Source organism: Tyto alba, unplaced genomic scaffold (assembly GCF_018691265.1).
Source record: "Tyto alba isolate M040663 unplaced genomic scaffold, T.alba_DEE_v4.0 Super-Scaffold_8, whole genome shotgun sequence".
In the NCBI taxonomy this organism is placed as follows: domain Eukaryota; kingdom Metazoa; phylum Chordata; class Aves; order Strigiformes; family Tytonidae; genus Tyto; species Tyto alba.
Window position 1 is genome coordinate 8,160,636 of NW_024881329.1, and position 26,974 is coordinate 8,187,609.

Consider the following 26,974-nt stretch of genomic DNA (forward strand, 5'->3'; position numbering starts at 1 on the left):
ATAAGCCGTTTCAGGAAGTATGCAGACCTCTGTCATTTGAATATGTAATTTTCCATTTATTTCATCGTAGTTTGTTGGTGTTTCACCCTTGATAATTGGCTGACTATATCTTTTTCATTTGACTATAATATATTAAGTAGCACTCATTGTAATATAAATCAAGACAAAATAAACGTGTTAATTGCATCTGAATTAGAGGTTAATTTCATTGTTGTATTTATTTTTTCTGCTAGGGGCCTGCAACTTTGAAGTGAATCTGAGACAGGATCCATTTGCTAGATTTAATTAGTATTTAATTTTTTACTCCAGTTTGGATTTTGATACCTTTACCACTGTTGGATTAAGATGGACAAAGACAGTAGCCTAGATTGAGTTGTCAGTTTGCCTGTGTAAGTCCTACATAATGCCAGAGAAGTCAGTCTTTAATTCCTCTGCTTGCAGTGCATATCACCTATGTGCTAAGAGAACACTCTGCCCACTGGCATTCATTTCCACCTAAGGATGTAATTTCATTTCTTTTTCCTCAATTTGCAATAGACACTACAGTAGGAGCTTTGCTTGAAGAGTGACACTTATATTCAATGAGACAAAACAGGTTGTATTTGAGACAGGAAGAGGTCAGCTCTTCTGCAGCGCTAGGGAAGGTTTGTGCCATTCTACCACACAGTGCTCTAGTAAGTCTGTTTTAAACAGTACTTTCATGTAGAAGGCATCCCAGAGAGTACTGGGTCTCCGAAGCCAGGGTATTGGCCATTTTCCTTCTCTTGAGGCAAATGAGTGTCCCCGAATCTAAGCAGACTGAGCTATAATAACTTCTTGGAACCTGCTGGAACTAGTTAAACACATTCTTACTATCTTACATTTTGAGATCAAAACTAGAACACAGCAAATGAGGAAATGCACTGGTGGAGGCACAATTTTCCATATACTCTGACAGAGCATTCCAAAGAATGCTCAGGTTTCAAAGGAATATATGCAGGTCAGAAAGGAATCCAGCTTTCATGGTTACACATCCTAAAGAAGTCCACAAAGATCAAAAATGTTCATTTGCTGTCATAATTTGCTTGTGACAGGTTCCTACACATGCAGTGACAAATGTGGCTTATCAAGTACACATTTTCCTTTTCATTCTGTCACTCTTTCTATCACAAGCCTTCTTAACTTGACAAAATAAATATGAATTGGTCTCATATCACTTACAGAAAACAAAGCAAATAAGCAGAATTAGTTCTTGAACTGATGGACTGTAATCAGTCTTGCCTCTTCCCCTTATTTCAAAGTCCATTATAAGCATTAATTAAGTCCCTGTAAGGTAGTTAAATAATTATTTAGCCAGATTCTCAAAAGCATGAAGCATCCACAAATTCCTGTCTGAGTCAGTAGGAACTACCTAATCCTATGCTCCATTGGAGATGGGCATGCTGGGGTGCACACGTGGTGGGCACACCACCCAGAGCTGCATAGCAAGTTAACTGGAGGCCTTGTGGCTATTCACTTCTAATCACCACACGCATCTTCCTTTACTTATGTTACAAGAGCGTGCCATCAACTACTGTGTATTGAGACCTGACCCGGTGAAGAGCTGTCTGTGTGTAACTGTATACACTGCAGGTGAAATGTTAGCCCTACTAAGAAAACGGTAGGATTACTCCTGGCTTCAGTGAGACAAGTTTACTTACTAAGAGTAGTCACTGGGATAACTCCTACTGCAGAAAAAAAAAAAAAATAGACACATGCATAGGGCTTTGCTATAACTAAAATTTTTAGAAAGGCAAAATTCAATTGCATTATATGGCTATACCTTCTTTACTCTCTTAGCTAGCATCAGTTTCTTCAGAGATCTTTTCAGATTATATAAGCCAATGTAAAACCGTACTCTTGTTACAAAGAAAAAAGAATAATGAGGCCATCAAACTGCCATCTGTCTTTCCCTTGGGGCAAAAGTTAATTTTGTGGTTATTTTAATGATGAAGCAACATTATGATCTTTCAGTGCAAAATATTAAAACTCACAGTTAAGAACAGACACATTCCATCCTGATCCATGAAGCTGCTGTCAAGTGTGAAGTGAACAATGCACTGGGAACAAGGCTCATTAATAGCCTATTAATTCACTCCCTAAAATAATCATTTCTTTCGCCATTAGCAAAAATTTCTCTTATCCCTTGACAGTTCTGCTAGTTTTTGCAAATGGGATGCCTTTAAAGAATTGATCTCTGTTTTATAAAAGCTCTATTGCTTTTACATTGCACCCTTTGAAAAACAACAAGCATTAATTATGCTCTTGGGTAGAGGGTGGCTTCAGCTGTAGGTTAATTTTGAAACTTTTGACATTTTAATATACATCCTGGCACATCAAACTACATCTGTGTCATTATAAATGGAATTCTCATTGTCTCATAATTAATTTTGGTCTGATGATCCTTATAATAGCAGCAGCATCACCACCCCAAAACGCCTTCTACCACAAATTTCATCGCTATGGTAGTGAAAGGTAAGAAGAAAGAACATGCAAAGTGTCTTCAGAGAACAAAAAATAAACATATTGTTTAGTTCAAATATTTCTTTGATCACTGTTGCATTTAAAAAGGTCCAGTGTAAACATGCAGCACTAATACAGAAGAATTCTGAGAAGCAAATACTTACCTTGAAACACTGGGATTAGGATTTGTTAGAATTGTTTTGGCAAAGTCTCAAGGCTGTTGACATTAAGTGTCACAGATAAAGAAAGCTAAAACTAAGAACTGCCAATTCTCTTTGCTATAAGAGAAATAACACACTGCAAATGGTTGCAGAGTAATGAACGGCTGCTATTAAGTGGAGCAATCCCCCTGGCAGCTCATTATGCTAGGAGGTTAAACAAATGTACTACTCCAATCCAGTTGTTTAACTCACCACACACAGGAGCACTCATAACACAGTCTACACATGCTTCCTATTTGTATTTCCCAATTTCAGAATAGAATCCAAAGGATTTCCTTTCCATTTTTATGAGAGAAAGAATCCAAATCTTCCTTAGCATTTTGCCTGAATAAACTGGAGCTGGCTTAAAGCGGAAGCAGGAAGAGATTGTATGGAGCAAGCAGCATCATGTTTTATTTATCTTTTTTTCCAGGTCAAAGGAAAAGGTTTTGTTAAATTAACATTCTGGGAAATGTACCTAATTGCACGAAGCATGAACACATTTGTGCTGTAATCAGCTCAAGTCTTTAAAGTTAAAAAATACTCTAATACTTTAGGGACTTGCAGACCCCTAAATTCCAAGCTGTTATTATGATTTCCTTCACTTCTAACCCCCCTAAAATGAATAGTAATTAGGAAAAAACCAGCAACAACAAACCCACCTGGCTCCCAAGGTCAGAATCAAAGTCCTATGGTCAGGTATTAAATTATTATTACTTTCAGTCACTAAGTAATCACAACATGCTCAGTGCAATAGTAACAAAAATAAAACCTATACTGTGCTCCCGAACTCCTCTCCCACAAATTTCACATGCTTTTCAACAAAACACCCCAAGCCATTAGTTAGGCATTTGCCACCAAGATGGAACAGTTGTCACTAATAAGACTTAGGACAAACGTGTTGGGGCAAAATACCCAAGAATGCTACCTACAGCAGACTGAGATCAACTGTTCTCTCTGATAATCCTGTAACAGCCGCATCAGCATGCCAGAGCCTAGAAGTTCACACGCATCGAGTCCCAGGAGAGTCTGAGATGTTCCACCATGAACTGTCACTCTGTTAGTCTTGCATGAAATGCCACTATTGCAAATAATTGGAATAAAACAGAAGCCTCTCTCAGAGTGCTCTCAAGAGTGCCCCTTGGACAGCATGGAATATTTTCTAGGATTTCCCCATTTCAGGTACTTTATGATGCTTGAGACAAAGAGAGATCTTGAACTAAGAAGATGGAACTTACCGTGAATCAAAAAAAAAATACAAAAATCAACATTATAGCACTGTGCTTGCACCTTGATTATTATTTCTGGTCACCCTGTCCCAAAAAGTATTTATCAAACCCACAACATGTAGGGAAAATGGCTAAAGATATAAAGGACAAACGTATAGAATGGCTTCCATAAAAAAAAAAAAAAAAAAAAAAAAAAGACACTAGAGATACCAGCAATCACTTTTGAGCTTGAAAAATAAGTGTTTAGAGAATAAATTCTATATAGACCTGTAAAATATGGTTATTATGAAGGTGGTGAGTACAGAGTGATTATTCACTGGTTTCCCTAACACAAGAACTAGAAGGCATCCTACTGAATTATCAGACAACGGACTTAAAGTAAGCAAACAGAAGAACTTCTCACGCAATGAAAAACTCAGTTGCTGCAGAATGCTGAGGAGAGCAATAGTATTAAAATGAACTCAAGAAATGGATTAGACTAATTTACAGAGGAGGGGTCCCTGAAGTGCTGCAAAACACAACTGTCTGAGTACAACCTTCAGTTTGGAAAGCCTTTAAAGTGCTGGTTTTCAGAAGCTGGGATAGTGTATCATCAAAGGATCAGCTTATACTTGTCTGTTTCTTATACCCTTTCCTAAGCATCTGCTATTTGCTATAGCTATAAATGAACAGATATAGCTGTTCAGTAATAATTTACCAATACAGTGCATGACATATTCAGAGATTTATTTTAAGCAGAAGGTAAAATAATAGCTCAAGGAGAGAAACCCTCAAAGGTTGCTAAGGAACATAACCAAACCTGGGGTTGACAAACACTGTCCAATCTACTCACAGCTGATCAGTGTCCCAGAAGGCAGAAGCATGAATGTCCAAGCCAGTTAGCTTTTTAAGGTGAGTGGGGATGTTACAGTGTTCACTGCCCAGGACCCAAACCAGCAGCTGGACAAGACAAAGAATCCTCCCTCTCAGAGGTAAAGGCCTTGCTCCTAACTAGTGAAAGGGGTGCACTTATGGAGACTGAGGAAGAGAGATGTGCAGCCAGCCCTGCAACAACACCAATGTCTGTTGCATCAGTACCTGAGGCTCAAACTACAAATTTGTGATATACATCCACAGTAATTATGACATTTCTTCAAATTCTAGGTATGGCCTTTAGACCTCTTGCTCATCACAGCCACAAATGACAATTAGGTACATATAAGCAAAACAGGGATTGTATGCCCTTTATTACTCCTGAAAACACAATTAGGCCAAAAATACCTTATTATTCTTGCCTCTGCTCTAGAATAGATGACCTCTCCAGTCCTGTGTTCAAATTAATAACTCAATATCATACTATGTAAAAGCAAAAGGAGGACCATATTGCAGAAGGTTGGTAACCCTTTCCACAGAATTGTTAATCTAAATGAGTACTCATTCCCTCACACTGCAATTCAGCAATGCAATAGCTTGTATAAAATCTGCTTGCTAGAGCTTGGCACAATTCCCCAGAACAAAAGTGCAGGTATCACAAAAGTTATTCTGAGATTCATCCTCTGTCTTGCTGGGAGTCTTACTGGAGAGGTTGGTTATTTGACAGGCATGGAGATGGAACAACCCCACAATCTGAAACAGAGGTCCTGACTACATGAGTGAAGTATATTTAAAAGGGAGCGTGAAGAGAAAATTATATCCATTTCGCACACAGACAGAAAACTTCCATTTCTAATGTTGCATTCTTAAACGGTGTTAATCAAGCCTGAAGTTACACTAAGTGCAGTACTTGACTTGTATCAAACAATCAATCTTCTAAGTATAGAAACATTTATTCTGCACAAAAAATTCAATTCACAAAGAAAGGTTAGAGCAATACACAGGAAGACAGAAAGGCTGACCATTAATATTCCAAAAACAGTGAAACAAATGAAAACAAACCCACACATAACTGAAGGTACATGTTTAGAGACTATACTATATACATACATTCAGAGCAGGTGGGCACAGACAGATATTATTCTGAAGTTTAAGACGACAGTAACCTTGATGCCAACGTTTCTAATCAACACCAGCTAGAAAACTCTACTTTATACAACTGGAAAGCCAAAATTCTGTCTGCTCAGTGAAGCTAGATTTAATTTTTGTCCTGATAGATGGTGAAATGTAACACATGAGGACATTTTACAAGTGCATGAAGTGTTTCATCCTTGCTTTTCTGCTGCTTATGAGTAACCAGCTTTAAATGTGAAGGACGGAAACCAGTACTCAGAGTAACTTGAACAGTCATTCTTTGAACTCAAAGGCACTCACACAGCCTATGGGTGCCTCACACCATGGTGGAACACCTGCACTAGCACTTGTCTGGGATGATCTGAATAACGTACTTGTGGTTTCCCTGTTTATGAGCAATGTTGTGATCCCAAACTATTAATAGCATCTGCTCTATATTGCTTTTCACACATAAACACAATCCTAGACGCAGACAGTTCCTCTAGTTATCAATCAATAGTATCAAATGCATACTGTAAACATGTTCAAAATTAATGCACAAATGTTTAATTACATGGGCAATCAAGCCTTGCCCCCCTCCAAAATAAAGGAAACCACTGGACTAATGGAAGCTTTTATTTTTTGACATGTCTTGGCAAACATATCACTAAACAGTTAATTCTGAGTTTTGCTACACCCTGGTTCACATGCTGGTTACTCTTTAATGAAGGAATCTCAGCAGCCAGAGAATTACCTACTTCACTAGGAATGCTGTGCACAATGAAGGCTGTCAGTGTTCAGCAGAACCGCAACATGAGGCCAAGAACTCCAATACCAATGACTCCCCAAAAGGCAGAATATGGTTCTTCTCCAGGTAGCTAAATGTATTTCTAGCCATCTTCTCTATCATATTTTCCAAGTGCAATATTTTAGCTATCTACACATTCACTTTTTCCATGTTCTCCAAGAACTTGCAAGAGATTAGATGTTATGAATACAGGCCATGTGAAAGTAAATGGACAAAGAACTGTACAGAAATTTTGTCTGGAGATGAGTGTGAAAATATTTAATCAGGTGAGACGGAGATGAGAATGAATAGACACATCCCCTTGTTCTTAAATGGGAACATCTCTCACTTAAACCTAGATTTAATCTAATTGTCAGAAAAAGCAGCCAGATATCTTTAAACAGCATTCATGAAGAATATATTTCAAGGGTTTCCCTTCATAATTTCTAATTAGCCATTGCCAGTGCTGTCAGTACATTATGGCTTCATCCCAAACAGCTCATTATAAGAGACAAATACAAGAAAAGATGGGGTACTGTAGCTGTTGTATGTCCTCATTTCTTGCAGAAGTACCAGGAAATGAGTAAAAAAGACACAACTGTGCACAAAAGCATACACTTCTCAGCACCATTAGAAAAACTTCCTTTTTTTTTTTTTTTTCTTAAACTAGGAGTATCCTCTTCTTGCTGCCTTCTCAATTTGTACAGCAATGAATCAGCCCATCTTCCTTTTTTTTCCTCCTCGTTTTCTCATCAGACTACACTAGTCTCTCTCTTGCTGATCTGCTTCCATTTTCTTCCCTCTTTTTGATTTTTCTTGTTTAAGCTTTGAGAGTAACCTTCATTTACATGTCCAGAAGACAAAGGATAGTTTCTTCAACATGCATGTAGAAAAAGCCTCTGAAATTTGGTTAACATCACCATTCATTTTCATAAATAAAATACACGCTTACAGTATTTCCACAAAGCATCTCCTTTACAAGAAAAGTATGTGCTCAGGTTCATGGTCTTGCTCAGGCCTTAAATACACATCTTCAATTTTTACAGTCATATCCTAAAGTAAAGGTAGCCCTATCCTAGAAAATTTACATAGCTTTCCTCAGTCCTGTGCTTTATCATCAGAGGTTAAGGGAGATCTGCTTCCACATGTGAAAGTTCAGAGCCAAAGAGCATCATCTCAGAATGTTGTGATACCATCAGCCTGATCCAGAAATTCCATCACATCTACAGGATTAAGTTAGCAATCATAGATTTCTCTGTGGCTCCCAAATCTGATTTGCATGTTGCTTCTAGACCCTCAGTAATCATTACCTTTCTGTGCCTCTACAATTCCCAAAACATTCTCCAACAACTCTCTGAATGTGTACTGCATCATAAATATGTTGGATCAACAAAGCTACATACTAAAGAAGGATAAAATAACTTCCTTTTGGGGGCTAGTAAGGAAAGTCAAGATCTTCCACGATATTACACACACAAATTCCAAGAAAAAAGACCCATTAAAGTCTTATACATGGTACACAACATGAGTCATACACAGAAGTACCAAACAGATTTGAGCAACCAGAATATGAAGTACTGTTTGGAGTGTTTTAAGCAAACTGTACAGAGAGGTAAGAGGCAGCTTCTCTGCCTCACATGCACAGGTGATATTCAGAGCCAGCAAGGAAGTACAGATAAAGATGAGCCCTCCTGGTTTTGTTTATTCTGCTTCTTCAATAATTAGGGTCTTCAAGTAGGTGGAAGGATAAAAGCATGGTTCTATTATGTGCTGAAATAGACTAGAGATACAGAAATCTATCATTTTTCTGCTTATACATGAACAAGGAGAAGGAGTATAACAGAATATTCCATACACCACATCTTTAGTAATAATTAGTCTTGGTATTTCCAGGTCAACTATTTTGAAGGATGTTTCTCAGGCCTGATTTAATCAGAATCTCTGACTGGTTTGGTTTTGGTTTTGGTTTGTTTTGTTGTGGGTTTTGTTCTTTTGGTTTGGTTTTGTGTTTTGTTTTTTTTTTTTTATTTTATTTGTTTGTTTTTTGTTGGTGCTGTTGTTTTGGTTTTGTTTGTTTTTCAAATTAATTGCTGCTAGTATGGTAGTTAGCAAGTCCTGATAGTTAAATCACTAGATAAGGACTGGACAGAATTTACTCAGTAAAGAAAGGGTTCTTTCATTTATTTAGCAGTTCATGCTTAACAGTCATGCCAGCCAGATCTAAGCACTGCCAGCTTATACAACAGTTGCTGATCCTGGATACAGCACAATGTGTAGACAATTTACTGGGAGATGCACACTAGGTTAGGCTATGACTGTCTTGCTAGATTTACAAGCCATTTTGTTGAATGTTATTGTATTTTATTTTTTTTTCAACCTGATTGTAAATTCCAATGCCATATTATGTTCAATATTATAAAATCATGTTTTCACTTTTTTTTTTTTTTTTTTAAATTCTTGATACCTTTCTCACTGGATGAAAAGCTGATTGTTGCAATGTGCTCTCAGGAGAGTGACTGCTGACAATGACTTCTTCATCTAGGGACTGTGACATGGAGGGACTGTCACTTTTCTCAAGAGGAATTACAGTCTTCTGGGTATCAAGTTCAGTGGAACTCTCACAGACCTACAAATCACAATTAAGAAATTGTGTTTTCAAAATCACAGAAAGAAAAATGGTAACAAATTCACGTCACCTCACAGCATACACAGTATGACAAGACTGGAAAGACTCTAAAACAACAAAGGTATTCAAAACCCTGAGTAGAGAGATAAATGAATAGAGAAAGATTTCTCTCAAACATTAATGAATTAAAAATAAAAATAAATAAAGCTGCTGAAATGTACAGCTATTCCAAAAGCCCAAAGTCTGCCCCTACAGGTAAGCCACTTTGAGATCTATTCAAGGTGGGAACTCCACAGAATTTACGCAATGGAAGGTCCCAGCCACCTTTCTGTTGCAATCTTCACTGTTAGGAATGAGTTTCAAAGCCACCTTACTGTGCACCTTATCTGCCTTGTAGTTTGGATGCTCACCACACAGCACTGTCCCTTTTTCAAAGGCAGGATTCTTACCAACGGAGTAAAAGGGAAGAAATTAGCCCTGCTGACAAAATTGTAACAGAACAGTGTGTGTGAGCACTGATGAAAATCTTAAAGGACATGATGCAGTAGCAAGAGCAGTTACTAATAGAATGGGAAATAACTCTCAGACCAAAAAAAAAAAGGTGTTCTTCACTCTCTTTTCAGAATAATAACGCAATCTTTTTCAAGGACTCGGGGCTTAAAATTTCCAGTAAAAAGGAGTTAAAATGGAGAGGGAGACTACTGCAGTCCTCCAGTTACCTATTCACAAAGAAAGAATGACAATGCTTGTATTCTCCCACCTGGTGCTCACTTTGTCTATTTAGACATTCATATCTTTGTGATCCAGGTTGTTTATGCATCACTTTACAGAAAATTTTGGCCCAATCTGCATGAGGCATGAAGCCTCTGCTAAATACAAACATAGAGAAGACAACAGAAAGTCCAACTAAATACATGAAATCTCAAAGGTGTCTCCCATTTCTGATCTTACATTGACTAAACCCAATAGGAAAGAACTTTTAGAAAACTTACTTGTGCTTCATCTGGCATATGTTGCTGAACTGGGGCTGGCTGCCTCACTATGTAGTTGATTTGACCAACTATGGTCTGTTGAACACGCTGAGGTGGCTTGGCTTGGTTCAGTTGCAAGCTGGAATGTCCTTGGGCCTGCAGAAGAAGCTCCAAATCCTTTTTCATCTCCTCCAGTTCGAACTGGTGGTGCATTATGTCCAGACTCTGCTGGATGACTTGTTTGTGGGTGTTCTCATTCTGACCTGATGTTGGTGATGCTGGTGGCAGCTGCTGCTGTTGTGGTGGCTGCTGCAAGTGGTTAGATTTTATCTTCTGGACATGACCAAGTTGCACTTGCACAGTTGATGTCTGTAATGAAGTCTGCGTGCGGAATGGCTGTGGATGGCTCGTGTGAACTTGCTGAGCCTCATGTGATACAACAGCATAACCCAGGGGTGCAGTCTGCTGCACCTGCTGAGATGGTAAGTGCTTTCCCATCCTCGCAGACACATTCTCTGTCTCTGACTGTGGCTGCTGTTCCAGCCCAGACTGTGTTAGCTTCATAGGCTGGGGGGCACCCCTTTGCTCTTTGTCATGTTGCTGCATGCTGTACTGCAGAGGAAAGTGCTGCTGATGCAGTTCAGGAGGTTGTCGAAAATTCTGATGGCGGTTTATGTCTTGGTAAGAAGGCTGAGCTTTGTTTGGGTGAGGTACGCTGAGACAGTGTGAGCAACACACGGGTGTAGGACACTGAAGTGCAGGTGGAAACTGAGGTGGCTGGTTATTCACAGGCTCCAGCTGTGATGCTGGTGAACAGTGCCCATGATATAAGGAGGTCTGTAGTCCTTTCACATTTCCACAGAGTAGCACATCTGAGTGAGAAATGAGTCCACCTTCCATAGTGAAACCTCCTGGAAAAAATAGCAAATTTACTCTCTCCTATGATCTTGACAAATTTACACAATAAAAACTGCGAATGATGGCTATTTCCTTCTCTTCGTTTCAAATATAAAAGATATTCAAATATCCTATCCAAACAGCCCTTCAACATACCTTCAAGACAAAGTTTGCAAGATTTTTCTATGATTTAAAATTGCACCAAACTCACACTGATGTCAGTAGAACTCATGGTTGAATTACCAGAAAAAGCTTTGAAAAACTGACCTCATTTTATTTTAACTGATGGATATGGTTCCATTTTTTACTAAAGTATGAACATATCTTCTCATCCATAAGCACAGGCACAAAAGATTGCTTCCAGGGTGAAAGTGACAAAAATAAAAGAGATTGATGTTATGTAGGTGAGAATCGTAAAAGCTAGAAATAGAAGTGACCTGTGAACCGATCTTGTCCATACTTTTAGTCAAGAGAAGATTATTCCCTGTAATACTTTTGACAGTTTTTTACCCCATCTAGTTTTAAATATCTCAAAATGGGAAGAGAACCAACCTTTTAGACCACTGATCGGCCCACTAAACTGAATTTACTGTAAAAACCCACTGCAATTGGGAAATTTATAGCTGGTGCGAAACAAAGTCACATTCATAATATAAATAACACTGTAGCTGTTATACAGTCTATGTCTTAAAACCATCTTTGTGCCTGTTAATTGTAAGCATCTCAAGCACTGCGCAGGTCCCTTGCCCACTAAGATACTAAAGGATCTGAGTAGCTGGGCGTGACTGAGCCCAGCTGCCCCTGGGGAAGGCAGAGGAAATAGCACGAGGCCCACTGCAGATACTCCACTTCACCAAGGCTACTCCTCACAGGACAGCCCGAGTCACTGTGTAGTATGGAGCTATTACTTGCTGGGACAGAACTGAAGTTCAAATACACTGGGCAAAGTCAAGGCTAGCTGATAGCCAGTGATGCTCCATTTTAAGTAATTTCAATTAAAAGTTGTTTGTTTAGTCCCACACACTGTTTCCACTAAACTAGTAGTTGTGTTCTTCCATTGTGATTTTGTAAGATCATCAAAGATTCTATTTATAGAGTGTATTTCTAGGTAATGTTTATAAGGTAATATTTTTATATACCTATGCCTTTTAATAGGTGAAATGATATAACTGGAAGGAAAAACAGTAAAGTTCAGCCACACTAGCTTTTCTTCAGAATGTGAGAACAGGTACAAAACTGGAAAAGGAGAGAACTTTAGGGAAAGCACTGTATTGTCTAAATCTGTCTTGTATAGCTTTGGGCACTTGCCTAATAAACAACAATATATTTTTCTTACCCAAACTGGACAGTTGTTTAGTCCAGTAGGAGGGATCCCAAGTAAATCTGATCTTTAGAGGAGGGCCTATGTCTGTGTTACAGTTTGTCTCTAACAAGCGCTGGATCTGAAATACAATCTGGTAACAAATCAAATTATGATTTTATTCACAATTATAAGATTATGAAAAATATTTTATTTGAGAAACATTAAATTCTTAAAACATTTACTCCATAGTTTCAATTTACTGAGAAAATAAGTATTGCTCTTACCAGTTCTTTACTGAAGAGAAATGGGATGTTGTTTTTACTGCACACTGCCCAACTGATGAAGTTCTGCACATGTTCTACCTGTCTGCTTAAAACCACAACACCTTGAAGTTGTTGCTCCAATTTCTGTTTCCTTTCACTGGTGATTTTCTGTTAATAATGTGAACCAGTAGAACATAGTTGCCATTCTTCAGACACACATAATGCATACAATCCTTGGCACTACATTATGCATTATTTGCAAGGACTTACTTAGAATTTCTTTAAACCACCCATCATAGAAAGCAAGCAAATCTTATTCAACAGATATGTATTCAACAGGAAGAACAATGACTTCTCCAGGAGCAAACAACCTATGTCATTCTGGCCTTGGTGTAGCAGAATAACATAGCCCAAAAAAGCTGTAGAAATTGGATCACATTTGCACCTGGACTGCTTTCTTGTTTCTTACAATACACAACAAAAGAGACCCAAGAAATAATATAAAAAGAGGGGAATCATGCAGCATTTCCTTAGAACAGTCTTCCAGTCTCAAACAATTCATGATCTAGGGACCACAAAGACAGAGTCTACATTATCACCCTCAGAGTATTTTTCTATGAATTTATCTAATTGTTTTTGAACCCAGGCACAATATCTTGCCTAAAGGAGTTTCACACTTATTTACTATTTCTGTGAAGAACTATCTGCCCTTGTTTGATATGAACCCAGCACCTCCTGATTTCATTTAATGCCCCCTACATGCACTTCAACAAAGCACTGTGCATATACTTCAAATGTATGCACAGTTCAGTTGTGGTTATAGATAACTCTAACAAATACTGAAATGTTGTCAGAACACATGAGCATGGAACTTACTTAATGTTTAATAATACTGAAATGAGAACATACATTTCTCTTTTTTTGTAAAGCTACTTAGCTGAGTAGACATATTTGAGTCAAATATGTAAATTCAAATGTAGCCAGCAAGTACCAAATGCCTTGTCTTTCCAATATCTGTTAAAATTACTCAAGAATAACTGAGAACTGGAATTTCTGATCAGGTCTGATAGCCATTTTTGTGCTCAGCACATTTCAAAACAAAATCATATATACTTCAGCTGGACATCCAAAACCCAAAGAGTCAAAACTGCAGGATCTGTTACAGAAAATAGACCAGAGGATCATCTTCAAAACAGGATATTAAATGTGCTGCTACTGGTCTTCTAGGAATTAAACATTAAAACAACTCTGGTTTGTTTTGTAAGTACTCAAAAGGTGCACACATATTCTCTGTAACTGCATTAGAAAATGTGGTTAAGTCATGATAAGCAAACATTTTGTCATTTCATCCTGAATCTTTGTCAACCATTGATTCCACATAAAATTCTGCAGGAAAAAAAAAATATTTGAAAACATAACCAAAGGGACAATAACTCTCAGAATCTATATTATTTCCATTGGCACTGGGATTAAATTTAATTTAGTTTAATTTCCCAAGGTATCAAAGAAACTAGCCTTACTTACTTCAAGTTGTTCAAGAAGGATGTTTGTTCGTTTATTGATTTCATTCATCAAAACCATCTTGGCCATTTTTATTTGATTTTCTACCTTTTTGTATAAATGTTTTACTTCAAGCAACCTATGGGTAAAAGATACACATCCCTGGATGAGCCAACTGGTATGTCATTTATTCAGAGTTTAGCCGTTATTTGTTACAAAAACTGATCTAACTATTGACAGAGAACTCCAGTGACTGCTGTACAATTTCCCATAAGTTCTCCAACACTGTTCTTCAAACACAGAATCATAGAATGGTTTGGGTTGGAGGAGATGTTTAAAGGTCATCTAGCCCAACCCCCCTTCAATAAGAGGGGATATCTTCAACTAGAGCAAGTTGCTCAGAGCCCCATCCAACCTGGCCTTGAATGTTTCCAGGGATGGGACATCTACCACCTCTCTGGGCAACCTGCTCGTGTTTCACCACCCTCATCATAAATTATTTCTTCCTTATATCTAGTCTGAATCTACCTTCTTTCAGTTTAAAACCATTAACCCCCGTCCTATTAAAAAGTCTGTCTCCATCTTTCTTATAAGCCTCCTTTAAGTATTAAAAGGCCACAATAAGGTCTCCCTGGAGCCTTCTCTTCTCCAGGCTGAACAACCCGAACTCACTCAACCTGTCCTCATAGGGGAGGTGCTCCAGCCCCCTGATCATTTCTGTGGCCTCATCTGGATCTGCTCCAACACGTCCACGACTTTCCTGTGCTGAGGGCCCCAGAGCTAGACCCAGCACTGCAGGGGGGGTCTCACCAGAGCAGAGCAGAGGGGGAGAATCCGGGGAGAATCCCCTCCCTCAACCTGCTGCCCACACTGATCTGGATGCAGCCCAGGACACGGTTGGCTTTCTGGCTTGTGAGTGCACATTGCTGGCTCATGTCCAGCTTTTCATCCAGAGGTAACCCCCAAGTCCTTCTCTGCAAGGCTGCTCTCAATCCCTTCATATCCCAGCCTGTCTTGATACTGGGGGTTGAAGAACTTTGCACTTGGCCTTGTTGAACCTCACAAGATTCACACAGGTCCACTTCTCAAGCTTGTCCAGGTCCCTCTAGATGGCATCTTGTCCCTCAGGCATGTCAACTGCACCACTCAGCTTGGAGTCATCTGCAAATTTGCTGAGGGTGCACTTGATCCCACTGTCCATGTTGTTGATGAAGATATTATAAACAGTACCGGTCCTAGTACAGACCCCTGAGGCACACCACTGGTCACTGTTCATCCAGACACCAAGTTGTTGACCACTGCTCTCTGAATATGACATGCGAATGCTGACTGACTCTCTCAAGACTGTTTTTGGCATGATGTTTAAGTTCTTTGTCAACAAACACACACAGAAGATATACCCCAAAAACTTTCACTTTATACTAGAGTATAAATAGTATAAATAGATTTGTACTCTTTCAAGGTGTCAGAAAAGGTTTTATTAATGCAGAAGAGAGATCCAACAGCTAACAAATACATAATCAGTAGCCAAAATCCCGTTCATATAATGGAATACTTTAATTTTTATAGGAGTCTTGAATGGAGTTGCAGTTTGTTTTGAAGTTTCTTGAAGAAATAAGGTATCTTTAAAATAGTCTTTATTTCTAATATTTTCAAAGTTTAGTTTGGAAATAATTATACAAAGAAATCTTAACTCTGAAGTTAGCTGTCATATGTCTTATAAAGGACTACAGAATCATGTATTACAATGACATGACTTGTCAGTACCACTTAAATGTGATTTTGATATTTTAAGTCTTCCTATTATTTCCTACCTACCAAGAAACAAACAAACAAACAAATATATATATAACATCTGCCTTTACTTCTGTTAACCAACATTTAGTGAAAATAGTATTTTTCCGGATCACCTACACTCATTAAAAAAAAAAAAAAAAAAAGCATAGCAATTACCTGTCTTCAATCTGTTTAGCTGAAACCTGAATCCCATTTTTTTTCTCTTCCACTTTAGTTATGACATTTTCCAGAATAATTCTCTGATTTTGCAAAGCTTCGTCAAGATGTCTGAACCTGTGAAAGAAGGGGGAATTCTCACACCATGCTTTTTTCTGTTGATAGTAATCAACTTACCAGTTGATAAATTTAGGGGACCAGCTGCCTTAATAACTGTCTGGACATGGTCCCCTGCTTCTTTCGTATTACAAATGTTCTCTGTGACAGCTAAATTTTATCACCTCTCATATAGGCAGGCTCATTTCACAAAAAGTGTCACCTGTGTATAGACAATTACTTACATGGCTCACACACTTCTACAGGCAAGCAGCGTGCTTAAGCATTGGTAACTCTGGTCTTTGATAAAGACAAGCAGAAGTATTTGAAACATGCCAAGTATTGCATTCAGCTTGTGACTTTGAGCACAATCACAAGGAACTATAAGCATGCATACATAGTAGCTGGGCAGGCAATGCAACTGGGAAGGTACCCACTGATGAGAGCAGTGAGTGATTCTGTGAGAGCAGTTACACTGCTTAGGCATCAGACAGCTGAACTGACTTTGCTGTGGCTTTTAAGTTTGGACTGACCTGCAACTTCAGCTAACAGGAAATACAGATGAACAGTCTTAAACCTAGATTAGCTACAGTTTTAGACAGGATTATGATTAAGCAATCAGTGTGTGGTACCTGTGTTCCTTATGCTCTGTCAGAAGGCAGCTGCGGCATATAAGGCTATCACAGGTCTCACAAAATAGCTTGAGTGGCTCTTGAGTGTGCACTGGACAAAATAAGGAAAACTCGCTTGTTTCATCTTCAGTTGCTGAGGAATATAAACCAATGGTGTCATTGACAAGGATTACTATTATAGTTCAGAAATAGTTGTCAAACTCTCACAATTTTATTGAAAGTCTTGATGATATTTTTAAAAGACCAGACTCTGGAACCATCTGATTATATGAAGCAGGGTTTGTTTGTATTTTTCCTGGCCTTACACATCCTACAAACTGAACACATCAAAGGGGTTCAGAAACATGTCATCACCAAATTCATACTACCCTCTTAGCTCTCATGAGTTTTAAATATCTCTCATGATTTTGGGCACCTGCCTCATGACTTTGAATGTCCTGGTCTGGCAAACCAGTCAACAGAACTGTATTGTAAAATGTAGAAAGGAAAATATATTAAATAAACCTGAAGTCACCACAGAAGCAAGGAAATCCTTCACTCTTAAAAAGTGTCATGGGGAATTGTTTTTCAAACTTGTGTTTGTTGTAAATGCAGTACATAAACTTCAGCAGCTAAGAAATATTTATATTAGGCACTAAAACCTGTTGCTAAAAGGATTTTCTAAAGTGTAATGTAATGAAGAATAGGAATGGACAGTGGATATGTAAAGTGGAAGCATTGCTCCTGTACAGTCTATTCTTGCCTTTTTTTCCTCGATACAGTAAAATTGCTCTAGAAAGAAGGAACGCTGTCAATGAAAGAATGCAAAAATTCCAACCCAACCCAAACAAACAGTAAACCATGGCAAAACAAAACCTCTTTCACTGAAGTTAGACATTCACAAGTACATCTATATTAATAGTTAAGGCAGGGAGAGGGAAACTCTTTTAGACTTCAGAGCCTTAGTTTATTATTCAGTGTAAGGCCCTCCATCATTATTACTGGTGAAAAACATTATTTTCTCAAAATGGTCAAAAAGCACAAGCAATGCTAAAGAACAGTGACAGATTTATTCAGGTCAGTGTTTAAATTCTCTGTCCGCAGAAGCATTAACATTATTAGCATATAGGGGCATATATGCGGACAAGAAGAAAAGCACATGATTGCATCCTCAAAGTATTCCTACAAATAAACTATCCCATTATTCTTCACCAACACATGAGAAATTAAACAAAACAATCATTGTCAAATAACACTTATTGATGCAAACTTTAAATGAAATAAAAACATTACTTATTTATATATCATTATTTGCTCACATAAAATGAGAAAAATGTTTGTTTTCCCACATCAAACCTATCTTACTTACCTAAACATTGAAGAAAAACAGCTTGTGGCAGGGACCATGCTCTCATCCTGAAGCTAAATGAAGTGCTTTATAGAATCAAGCCTCTGAAGTGATACTGTTGCAATGCAGACACACAGTGTACAGAAAACCATACTAATTCAGTCACTTTATTTTCAAATTGGAAAATGCAGAATATGGAAGTAAAAAGGCTAAGAAAATCTGATGGCTGACAAAGAGAATAAAAATATGGACAAAATCCATACCATGCTCTAAAGAAAATACATTAAATTTCCTACTTTTTAGATGGTTATACTCTAAATATTTCTGGGATGGTTGATTTACTTCCTCCAGTTCAATTGACTTTCCTGTCTGTCTTCTTAACATAATGTGCAAGAAGATAGATTGTGATAGATTAGGCCAAGATTTTTATGTAACAGCATTACATAGTTTAAATTGTTATGAATTATTTACTGCAGTATCATGCTTTATTCTTCAGGAAAGTTTACTGGTTTATATTTTTATTGAATCAAATGCTAATAGATAGCATTATTAAAAGAGGAAATTGGATCAGAGGGTTTTTTAGCCCACTCTAATTTTTTTTTTCTACCAAGGTACAAACTGAACTCACCTCAACAGCAAAATTTTTCTGATTGCACTGCAAGTATGTACTTTTGTGTTAAAACCTGCAGCTGACAATGCAAATATCTAACCAAGCAGGTTATATAACCAATATATAACCAAGGTGGACACCGAAGATCATCTTCTCCTCCCCTATGGGGTCAGATATTATATCTCAGAAGAAAAGTAAAAAGCCCATAATAACTATCTCAATTTTCATGAGTTGGAAAATTCCGTCTAAGCATTCAGTACCTGCAGAGCATGCAAGCTGTTTTTCTGAAAACTCAGGATCAAATTATCCCTATTAAACTCCAACTCCAAAAGATATTTGAACTTAAAGGTCACTTATTCCTAGTACTAATGCAGACCCCTCCAGTGAAAGTTTTTTAGAGATTGTTCCTCTAAGATTGCTGCTTAATCCATCATAATGCTTCAGCCCATGTTCCCAGCACCTAGTTCTCCAGTGCTCAGCTAATTCACTGCAGATTAACAATTTCACATCTTGTGGTCACAGATCCAGGGGTTTTTTGGGTTGCTTAAAAAAAAAAAACAAACAAACCAACAACAACAAAAACCACAAAACAAAGAAACCCACACCACCTGTCAGGAAAAATCGTTGTCTGTGAAAAACTGCAAGTAGTGCAGTTTAACCCATCTGTAAACCACATCTCAGCATCTCTTCATATTCATAACCAGCAGTAATAGTCTGGCACTCACAAGAGAAGGGAATTTTTGATAGTACCTCTGGATGTAGTTCAGCTAACAAGAATACACTGGAGCAATTTTACAACATATAAGTGCTAGTGTGAAATTTAGTAGGGGGAGAATCAAAGTTAGGTTCAGCATGTGCTATTTATCTGGTTTTATGCTTAAAAAAAAATAAGGTCTATTTTTCAATGTAGGAGTTCAGTAACAGTATTTAGCTGAACAACTGTGACGCAGACCATTCCCATAACTTCCCAATCTAGTTTTCAATAAGCATGTTCAAAACCACGAAATCTAACTAGCACAACCACTCACTTCAACCTACCAGATGTTACAGAATGCTATGGAGGTGAATAAAATAAAGCTGTTTCCAAACAAGAACAGAGCCATTTCTGACACCAAGAAGCCCTCACATAGAGAATCTTCTACCAGCAGCATTTGTTTTGTGGGCCTTTACTTCAGAATCACAAAGGATGAGTCAATAGGAAAAAGAAATCAGGCTACTTTAATATTGTTTTCTCTTATACAATGTGGCATCTTCCTGTTCCAGACTAGTCCTGCTCCTCCCCACACCTTGAACTTCTAAACACAAATGTGAATGAAGGGCAAAGTTCCCAAAAATCACATTAATTTGGCACACTGGTCTGCATCATGAACTCAGGAGTCAGCAGGCTGAGGGTGCTGCCTGGCAGCCAGCTCAGCGTTCGGCTGCATGAGCTGGGTCTCAGCCAGTGGGCCGGCAATGGCCTGGCAGGACGCAGGAGGATGTGGAGGGTAAGTGGATGGGAACGCTGACAGAGCGCTGCAGGTTCTGCCTGGCAGGGGGTGATCAGGTGTGGTACTCGGAGCAGAGGTAGGAAGAATCAGAAAGAAAGGTTCCCCAGAGAAGCCAGACTCCTTCAGTTCTGCCATTTAAGGAAAAAATTGTTTATCAAAATGAATAGGAATAGGCAGGATTCAGTGGGGGGGGGGGGGGGGAGGGCATTTCTAATTCATTTCAGACTCAATGAATCCTACAGTTTTCAGATGACGAAAGAAAGTCTGGTCATTGTAAAGTAAATGGCAAAAGATAGAACAGTTTAAAGGTGCAAGATCAGTGGGATAGAGAGTCTCTTAATGGTTGTGAGGGCCTACAAAGAGGGTGGCTGTTCTTCAGAAGCACCATATGCAGACTGAACATGGCTACTGAATTGGAAAGCAGAGGACAATTTATTTCCAGAAAAGAAAAAAAAAAAAAAATCAGCCTGAGTTCTAGTATATCCTAGTATTTACTTTCTTTGAAATATCCTGAGGGGATATCTATGTCCTTAATAAATAACATATGCATAAATAATATTAATTTTAAAAGCACAGATTACATTAAAAAAAACTTTTTACATTAACTAGTTTATATATATACTACCAACCTCCTTGTTTTTTGTTTTTTGTTGTTTTGGTTTTTTTTTTTTATGCACACAGAATTTAGGACTAAGAGGATAAGAAAGCATTTTAGTTTGTTTGCATCTATATAGCACACATGAAACCACAACTAAGCCACACGTATATTTTCTTACCATTATTTGTCAACAATATAAGCTGGTAATCTTAGCCAAAGTGAAATTAAATTATAAACAGTTGAATCCTCAAAACCATAGTCTTTATCTTGCCATCAACTCAAGAAGAAAAACACACTGTCCATCCAATCAGGGCATTTTAAGGAAGACTGGGGGGACTTCAGTTTATATTATTCTCTAGAAGACGACTCAGAAGACTTTTAAAGGTCATCTGTGCTTTTTTGTTATTAATATTCTTACAGACTTTTTATGTTTGTTTATACTCTATTTGAGAATGGCGTATCATGTTTCAAGTGCTTCAAACTCTGTTTGATATGAACACCCAGGACTTAGAAGAACTCCATCTATGGCAAGCATAAAGTATAGGCTTCCACAAACAAAATTCTAAAGCCAAAAAACCCCAATAATATAAAAAAGTATAATCAGCAGGATACACCTATGTTTACTCCTTATCCGTCCTTCATCCCCCTTATGAAGAAGAACAATCATGCAACACAAACGCTCTTGCACAAATAACATCATGTGACAGCAAAGTGTAAACTTAAATCATCATAAAAAATTGCAAAACTCTTCTTTTAGGTTACAAATTGCTTGTGTAAGTTTAGGTTAGCATACTCCTTAGCAGATTTCTATACATATGGCATAAAAATAAAGAAAACAATGACCAGTAATAGGGATGATAATCCTTTCTGTGGATCACCATTTTATAGGGATGAGACATACATGCCAGTGGGCTTCATTTGAGATTGCTGATGGCAATATAGTGGTCACAATCAGGAAACATGTTTTTCACTCCAGGCTTATAAAAGGAACATCCTACAGTGATCACAGCCTTTTGCTGTCTGTGTCTGCCTCCCACGCCTTGTCCATAAGCACAGGAGTTGCATTATGGTAGTTTCCTGAAGGAAATTACCCAAAAGAGGACAGAAATACTGGAGGGCAAGGCCTGTCACTGTTGTAGCCTACCAAACCCTAGTCCATCACTCTGCAGACTGAAAAAGCATGTGGAGAAGTTTTTCAAATTTTCCAAATCCTGTGGAATGCTGATTGTGGAAAAGGTTACAGAAAAATCACAAAATCTGTTATCGACACATACATAACCTCCTGAGTCACACACACAGAGCAGGGTGCCTGTGGCACAGAGCCTGAAACTGCTACTTTTTCAGTTGAATGACTGATACGAGAAGAAACAAAATTTCAAAGTGTGTCTTCAGTACCTGTGCAGCCCTTCAGGGATACAGGCAGTAAGCCATCTCCAGTTGCCTTGCCATGTCTGTGTTCTTCAGTACAGGAGCTGCACAACCACTTATTGCAGCTTGTACAGAGACTGTGAGCAGGTCTCTTCTCTTTACACGTGGAGCAGCTCTAAGAACAAAAAGTGCAATTACATACAAGGATAGCAAATTAACCATATAAACTGCTATCTTTAATAGACTAGGATTCAGATTGGTAAACTTAATATTTTTCTTCCTCAGACTAATGTAATTCAAGTGATTTTAAGAGTCTGGTTACTATTGTAAAAGGGAAAAGAATAAAATTAAGATTTGAAGCTCTCAAACCAAATTGGTTGTCTTTCTGTGCTCTAGCATAATTGCGACATGATGCAAGAATTTTATTCAGCAAACTTCTACAGTCCATGTTACATGTGAAGTCATAAGAAATAATCATAATGACTTGTTTCTTGTGAACTGAAAAAGCCATGAAACTGTGAAAGAAGACTTGTCTGATTTCAGTTAAGGAGGGTTATGTTAAAAATTACTTTTGAAAATGAGTGGTGTGCTTTGTAATACTTTTCTGTTAGGGTTGCACTACTTACTGATGGCTTTAATACATGAGTGTACACCTTAATAAATGTATATATGTTTAGATAGATAGGTATAGATATTTTCTACCTCAGATAAGATAGTCTAGGTTTCCAAGTAAATATGTGAGCCAAACATAGCCCAAGAAAAATTTTTTTAATTTAACTACCATTTCCTTTCTAATAACAACATTATGCAGAAGCATTTTACCATATCATTTCAGTGTCATTCATGAATTTCTGTCTGTTACTAATTATTTATTAACAATGTAAAAAATTCCATAGGCTAGAATCCACTTCTACTTTCATGTATATGAATGTAAATCAGAGCAACTTCAGCAGAGCTACTCTAAATCTACATTGCTTTATTTAAAATTATAAATCATTCTATTTACTTTAGCATTGTACGAACCACTCTGATACTGTGTTACTGTCAGAAAACACATAGAACATGCCAAAACAAAGGCAATTTAGAGAATTATATGGGGACACCCACATACTATTAATGAAAAACTTATTTCCTATTCTCGTAAGAGCTGACCAGAAATAAGCTCAATTCATATCTTGATATCACATGTGGTGAACTGAAAACATAAGACACGGGAACATGAGAAGAACTGGAAACCTTAATTAACGATCATCGCTATTGGTTCAACAATTTAGGAAATGCCCTTTGTTACACAGGCCACGCTGTCTGGAAGTATCACTAAAGGGGAAATGAATACAGGAGCACATAAATTAAGTCATTTGATCTTTGGCATCCAGAATGAACTCAAGAGTTATTTCAAAAGAGCTATAATAATATTTCTTTCAAAAATTATTCACTCTAGACATAAAATACCATGTTTGAAAACTCCCAATATTAATGTTTTTGACTTACTGTATCCACAAATAGATACTAATAGGCAGAGTGAACATAGTGATGTAATTCTACCATCATCAAAGCACAAAAGCTTTGCCACCAGTTTATCAAATTCAAACATTTCCTACAAGGTTACAATGCAGCTACTGTATTTATGCATAGTTCCTGAATAGTGCTACTACTCAGGGCTACTCAAGCAACTAATAATAAATGGTAAAATTACTTCATGCAGTGTCCTTACTGTTGGTCATCAGCTTTATCTTCAGTTCAGGTCAGTTATGATTACATCCTAACTATTCTGATGGGAAAGATGAGGGGAAGGATATAGCAGCATGCACTCAGCACATTAGCCCTGATGCAAGCCCTGGCTAATTTAATAGAAGAGTTTCTCTTCACAGTGTCTCAGGGAATAGAAATCCTGAAGGAAGAACAATCATGGTTCTTTGCTGGTTGTCTTAGTTTCAAATCATGGCTTTAACATTACATGAAACATCTATACCCACCTAAATTCTGAGACACAAGTGAGACAAGTTCTGATTCACTTTAGCACAATAAGAAAAGTTTATGTTCTGCTGAAATTAATTTAAATGTTACCATTCCCTTCAGTGAGGCTGAATTTCACAACAGGTCTCTTATCAACTCATTGTTCAAGGATTTCTAAGTATTCAAAATCTTTTTCAAAGAGATTGGGCAATTCTTGACATGGAGACATCACTGCAAAGTTTTAAATGTGTTTGATTGTCTAGGCAGGGAAGTATTTACATAAGCCATTCTGCTATTTTAGCCATTTGCTTATCAGCAATTCCAAAAGGTACATATAATAATTTAAACTAAAAAGCCTAATATAAGTCATATAAAATATCCAAAATAAAAGGATATTTATTCTGGAAAGCAAAGCTCGTTATATAAAAAGGAGTGTCTAAACTAAAATGTACCCATGAAAGGCCAGCTTAGGGAACAGGTCAAAAGTTGAGGGATGCTCTGCTTTCTCTGCAGTAACCAAAACTGTTTAATCACAGGCTTACCTGTAACTGTTCAGCTGTCAGTCTGACTAGAACTTATATTGACACTCTACTGTGTTAACATTACTGTTAAGTTGCAGAGCACAGACTGTTCCCAGAATTACATTATTTATTATGTGGAAATGGGCTTTTGGGCAAGAGATCCTGGATTGCATATTTTTAAAACTCCTACTACTGGTATATAGCATATCCTATCGTTTATGCTTCACTATCTCACACACTGAGAAACGTTTTGCTTCCAAACACACTGTTACAAGCCTTTGCATATTCATTTTTGAACATACTAGGTGAAATAAGAAAATCATGGGAATACAGCTGTGCCTCAGTTGGATGAGCTGGTGTTTCTCAGTTTGATAGCACTGATGGTGAAGCTATGTATTTAGTTTTGGAGGGGGATGGTGGTTAAAAGACAGTAAGCAAGCTTCACTGATACATGACTTGACCATTAATAAAAAGGAAGTAAGCCAAAAACTGTGAGGAAGTTTTGTAATTCCCCCTAGGGTACTCCTATGCTCCAGTGAAAAAATCTGCTTTACTGAACTGCTCTTAGGACTCCTAAGGGATTACAGAAAAGGAGAACTTTCTTTTAAAGAAGGTTTGAAAAAAAAATTTAGTGTTTTTGAAGACATTAGATATTGTCATTTGATTTTCTTTCTACACAAATTCTCATTGAAAGCTAAATGGTGCGAGTCATGGTAATTAAGAAATCCCAGTATACTAAGTGCATTCTAAACATTCAACAATATGAATTTTCTTCTTCTCTTCAAAGAGTGCATGTAAATAGACCTCTTCCTGGTTTAGATAAGGTTATGTTGCTCTCTTCAAGCACCTTACACCTGAAGATGTCAAGACACTTTGCTTGCATTAATTTTTTAATTTCCCCAGAACACTTCATGGATTAGATTACACCTTCTTCTCTTTTTAACAATGGAGAAGACGAAACACAGAATGACTGACAGGGAAGTAGTACACCCCCTCTACACTTTTTTGCAGCGATGTCACCTGCACAATTTAGAGCAGTCTTAAGCCTTCTGCATGGGACAGAACTAACCTACAAATTATCGCTGTCCTAAAGGAGTTAAGAGGAGTGAAAAGATCTCTCTTCTGTCCTACATTATGGAAAAAGTGTTCCCCTCCACCCAAAGACCCTGAAACTGAATATCCAATGTGGCTATCCAGTTTACTTAGGAATCAAAAGTGCTAAAAGAGTCAGAGTGAGGTCCAGAAGCTGGTTCAGAAGATGAAGTCCAGTATCCCTGCTTCTTTTTTACACTTCCCTTGCTTTGGATCACACTTTGGATAAAGCAGACAGCAGATTACAGAATAGTTTTGACAAGTTTTCAGCCACAGGTAACACTACCACATTTTTAAAACAATCTTATTCATGCAAATAATAGAATACTGGTTTGTAACAGAGGGGGCAGAAACACATAACTTTCTCTGCCCCTTCTCATGACCCAAAGAAGTAACAACTAAAAAACTGTGCAAATAGTCCTGCCTGTTAACTGGGTATTTAACAGAAGTTAAATCCATCTATATACAGTGTCAAAACAAGGCCAATCCTACGCCTTCCAGTTACCCTTTGCATCCATTCCCCAATAGGAAACTGAAATAGGATGTGACAATTTTTATCATTAAAACAATCAGAAAATTATAATTGCCTACAGGATCCAATGGGTAATCTTGGTGTAACCATTCAGCCAATAGTCTGCTTCTGATTACTTTGTGTGGAGAGCAGAAATGAGATGAAAAATCCAAGACATTCAGTATCTTTCTAATATATTGTCACAGATCCAGTCCTACACGACTAGTATCAACATTTTTGCACCAACTCTATTTTAAGTACATAGAGTCAAACTCATTCTGCAAATAAAGTTTAAAAAGTACTATGAAGGCAGTATGTGCATCTTGAGGAGTGAAGTAATTACAGTGCTGCATAAGCAAACTGCAACAGTCTGTTGTTCAATACAAAGTCGGCTCTGTTTTCAAACAGTGTTGATCTGGTAGTGTTTCGACAACCCACAAGGCACCCAACTCAGCGGTTTTTACTCACCTTTGCCATTGCTGAATTACCACTGGGAAAGTCCTTGAGAAAGAAATTTTCAACTATATCCCTTGCAAAGCACGTCTGTTTGCACACAGGGCAGGAAAGGATACCTGAATTTTTAAAAAAACAAAACCGT

General features: G+C 37.7%; 1 protein-coding gene across 1 annotated transcript in view; it reads right to left on the reverse strand.

Moving 5' to 3' along the window:
- Positions 1 to 26,916, reverse strand: part of TRIM66 (tripartite motif containing 66) — a 39,404-nt gene extending 12,488 nt beyond the window's left edge. Inside the window, exons 1-9 of the mRNA XM_033006906.2 lie at positions 26,845 to 26,916; positions 22,324 to 22,471; positions 16,904 to 17,036; positions 16,176 to 16,292; positions 14,247 to 14,361; positions 12,744 to 12,890; positions 12,493 to 12,610; positions 10,281 to 11,170; positions 9,127 to 9,288 (exon numbers count right to left, since the gene is read on the reverse strand). Coding sequence (XP_032862797.2) covers positions 9,127 to 9,288; positions 10,281 to 11,170; positions 12,493 to 12,610; positions 12,744 to 12,890; positions 14,247 to 14,361; positions 16,176 to 16,292; positions 16,904 to 17,036; positions 22,324 to 22,471; positions 26,845 to 26,853 — 1,839 coding nt within the window. The 5' untranslated portion in view covers positions 26,854 to 26,916. The remainder of the gene's footprint in view (positions 1 to 9,126; positions 9,289 to 10,280; positions 11,171 to 12,492; positions 12,611 to 12,743; positions 12,891 to 14,246; positions 14,362 to 16,175; positions 16,293 to 16,903; positions 17,037 to 22,323; positions 22,472 to 26,844) is intronic.
- Positions 26,917 to 26,974: the final 58 nt, after the last annotated feature.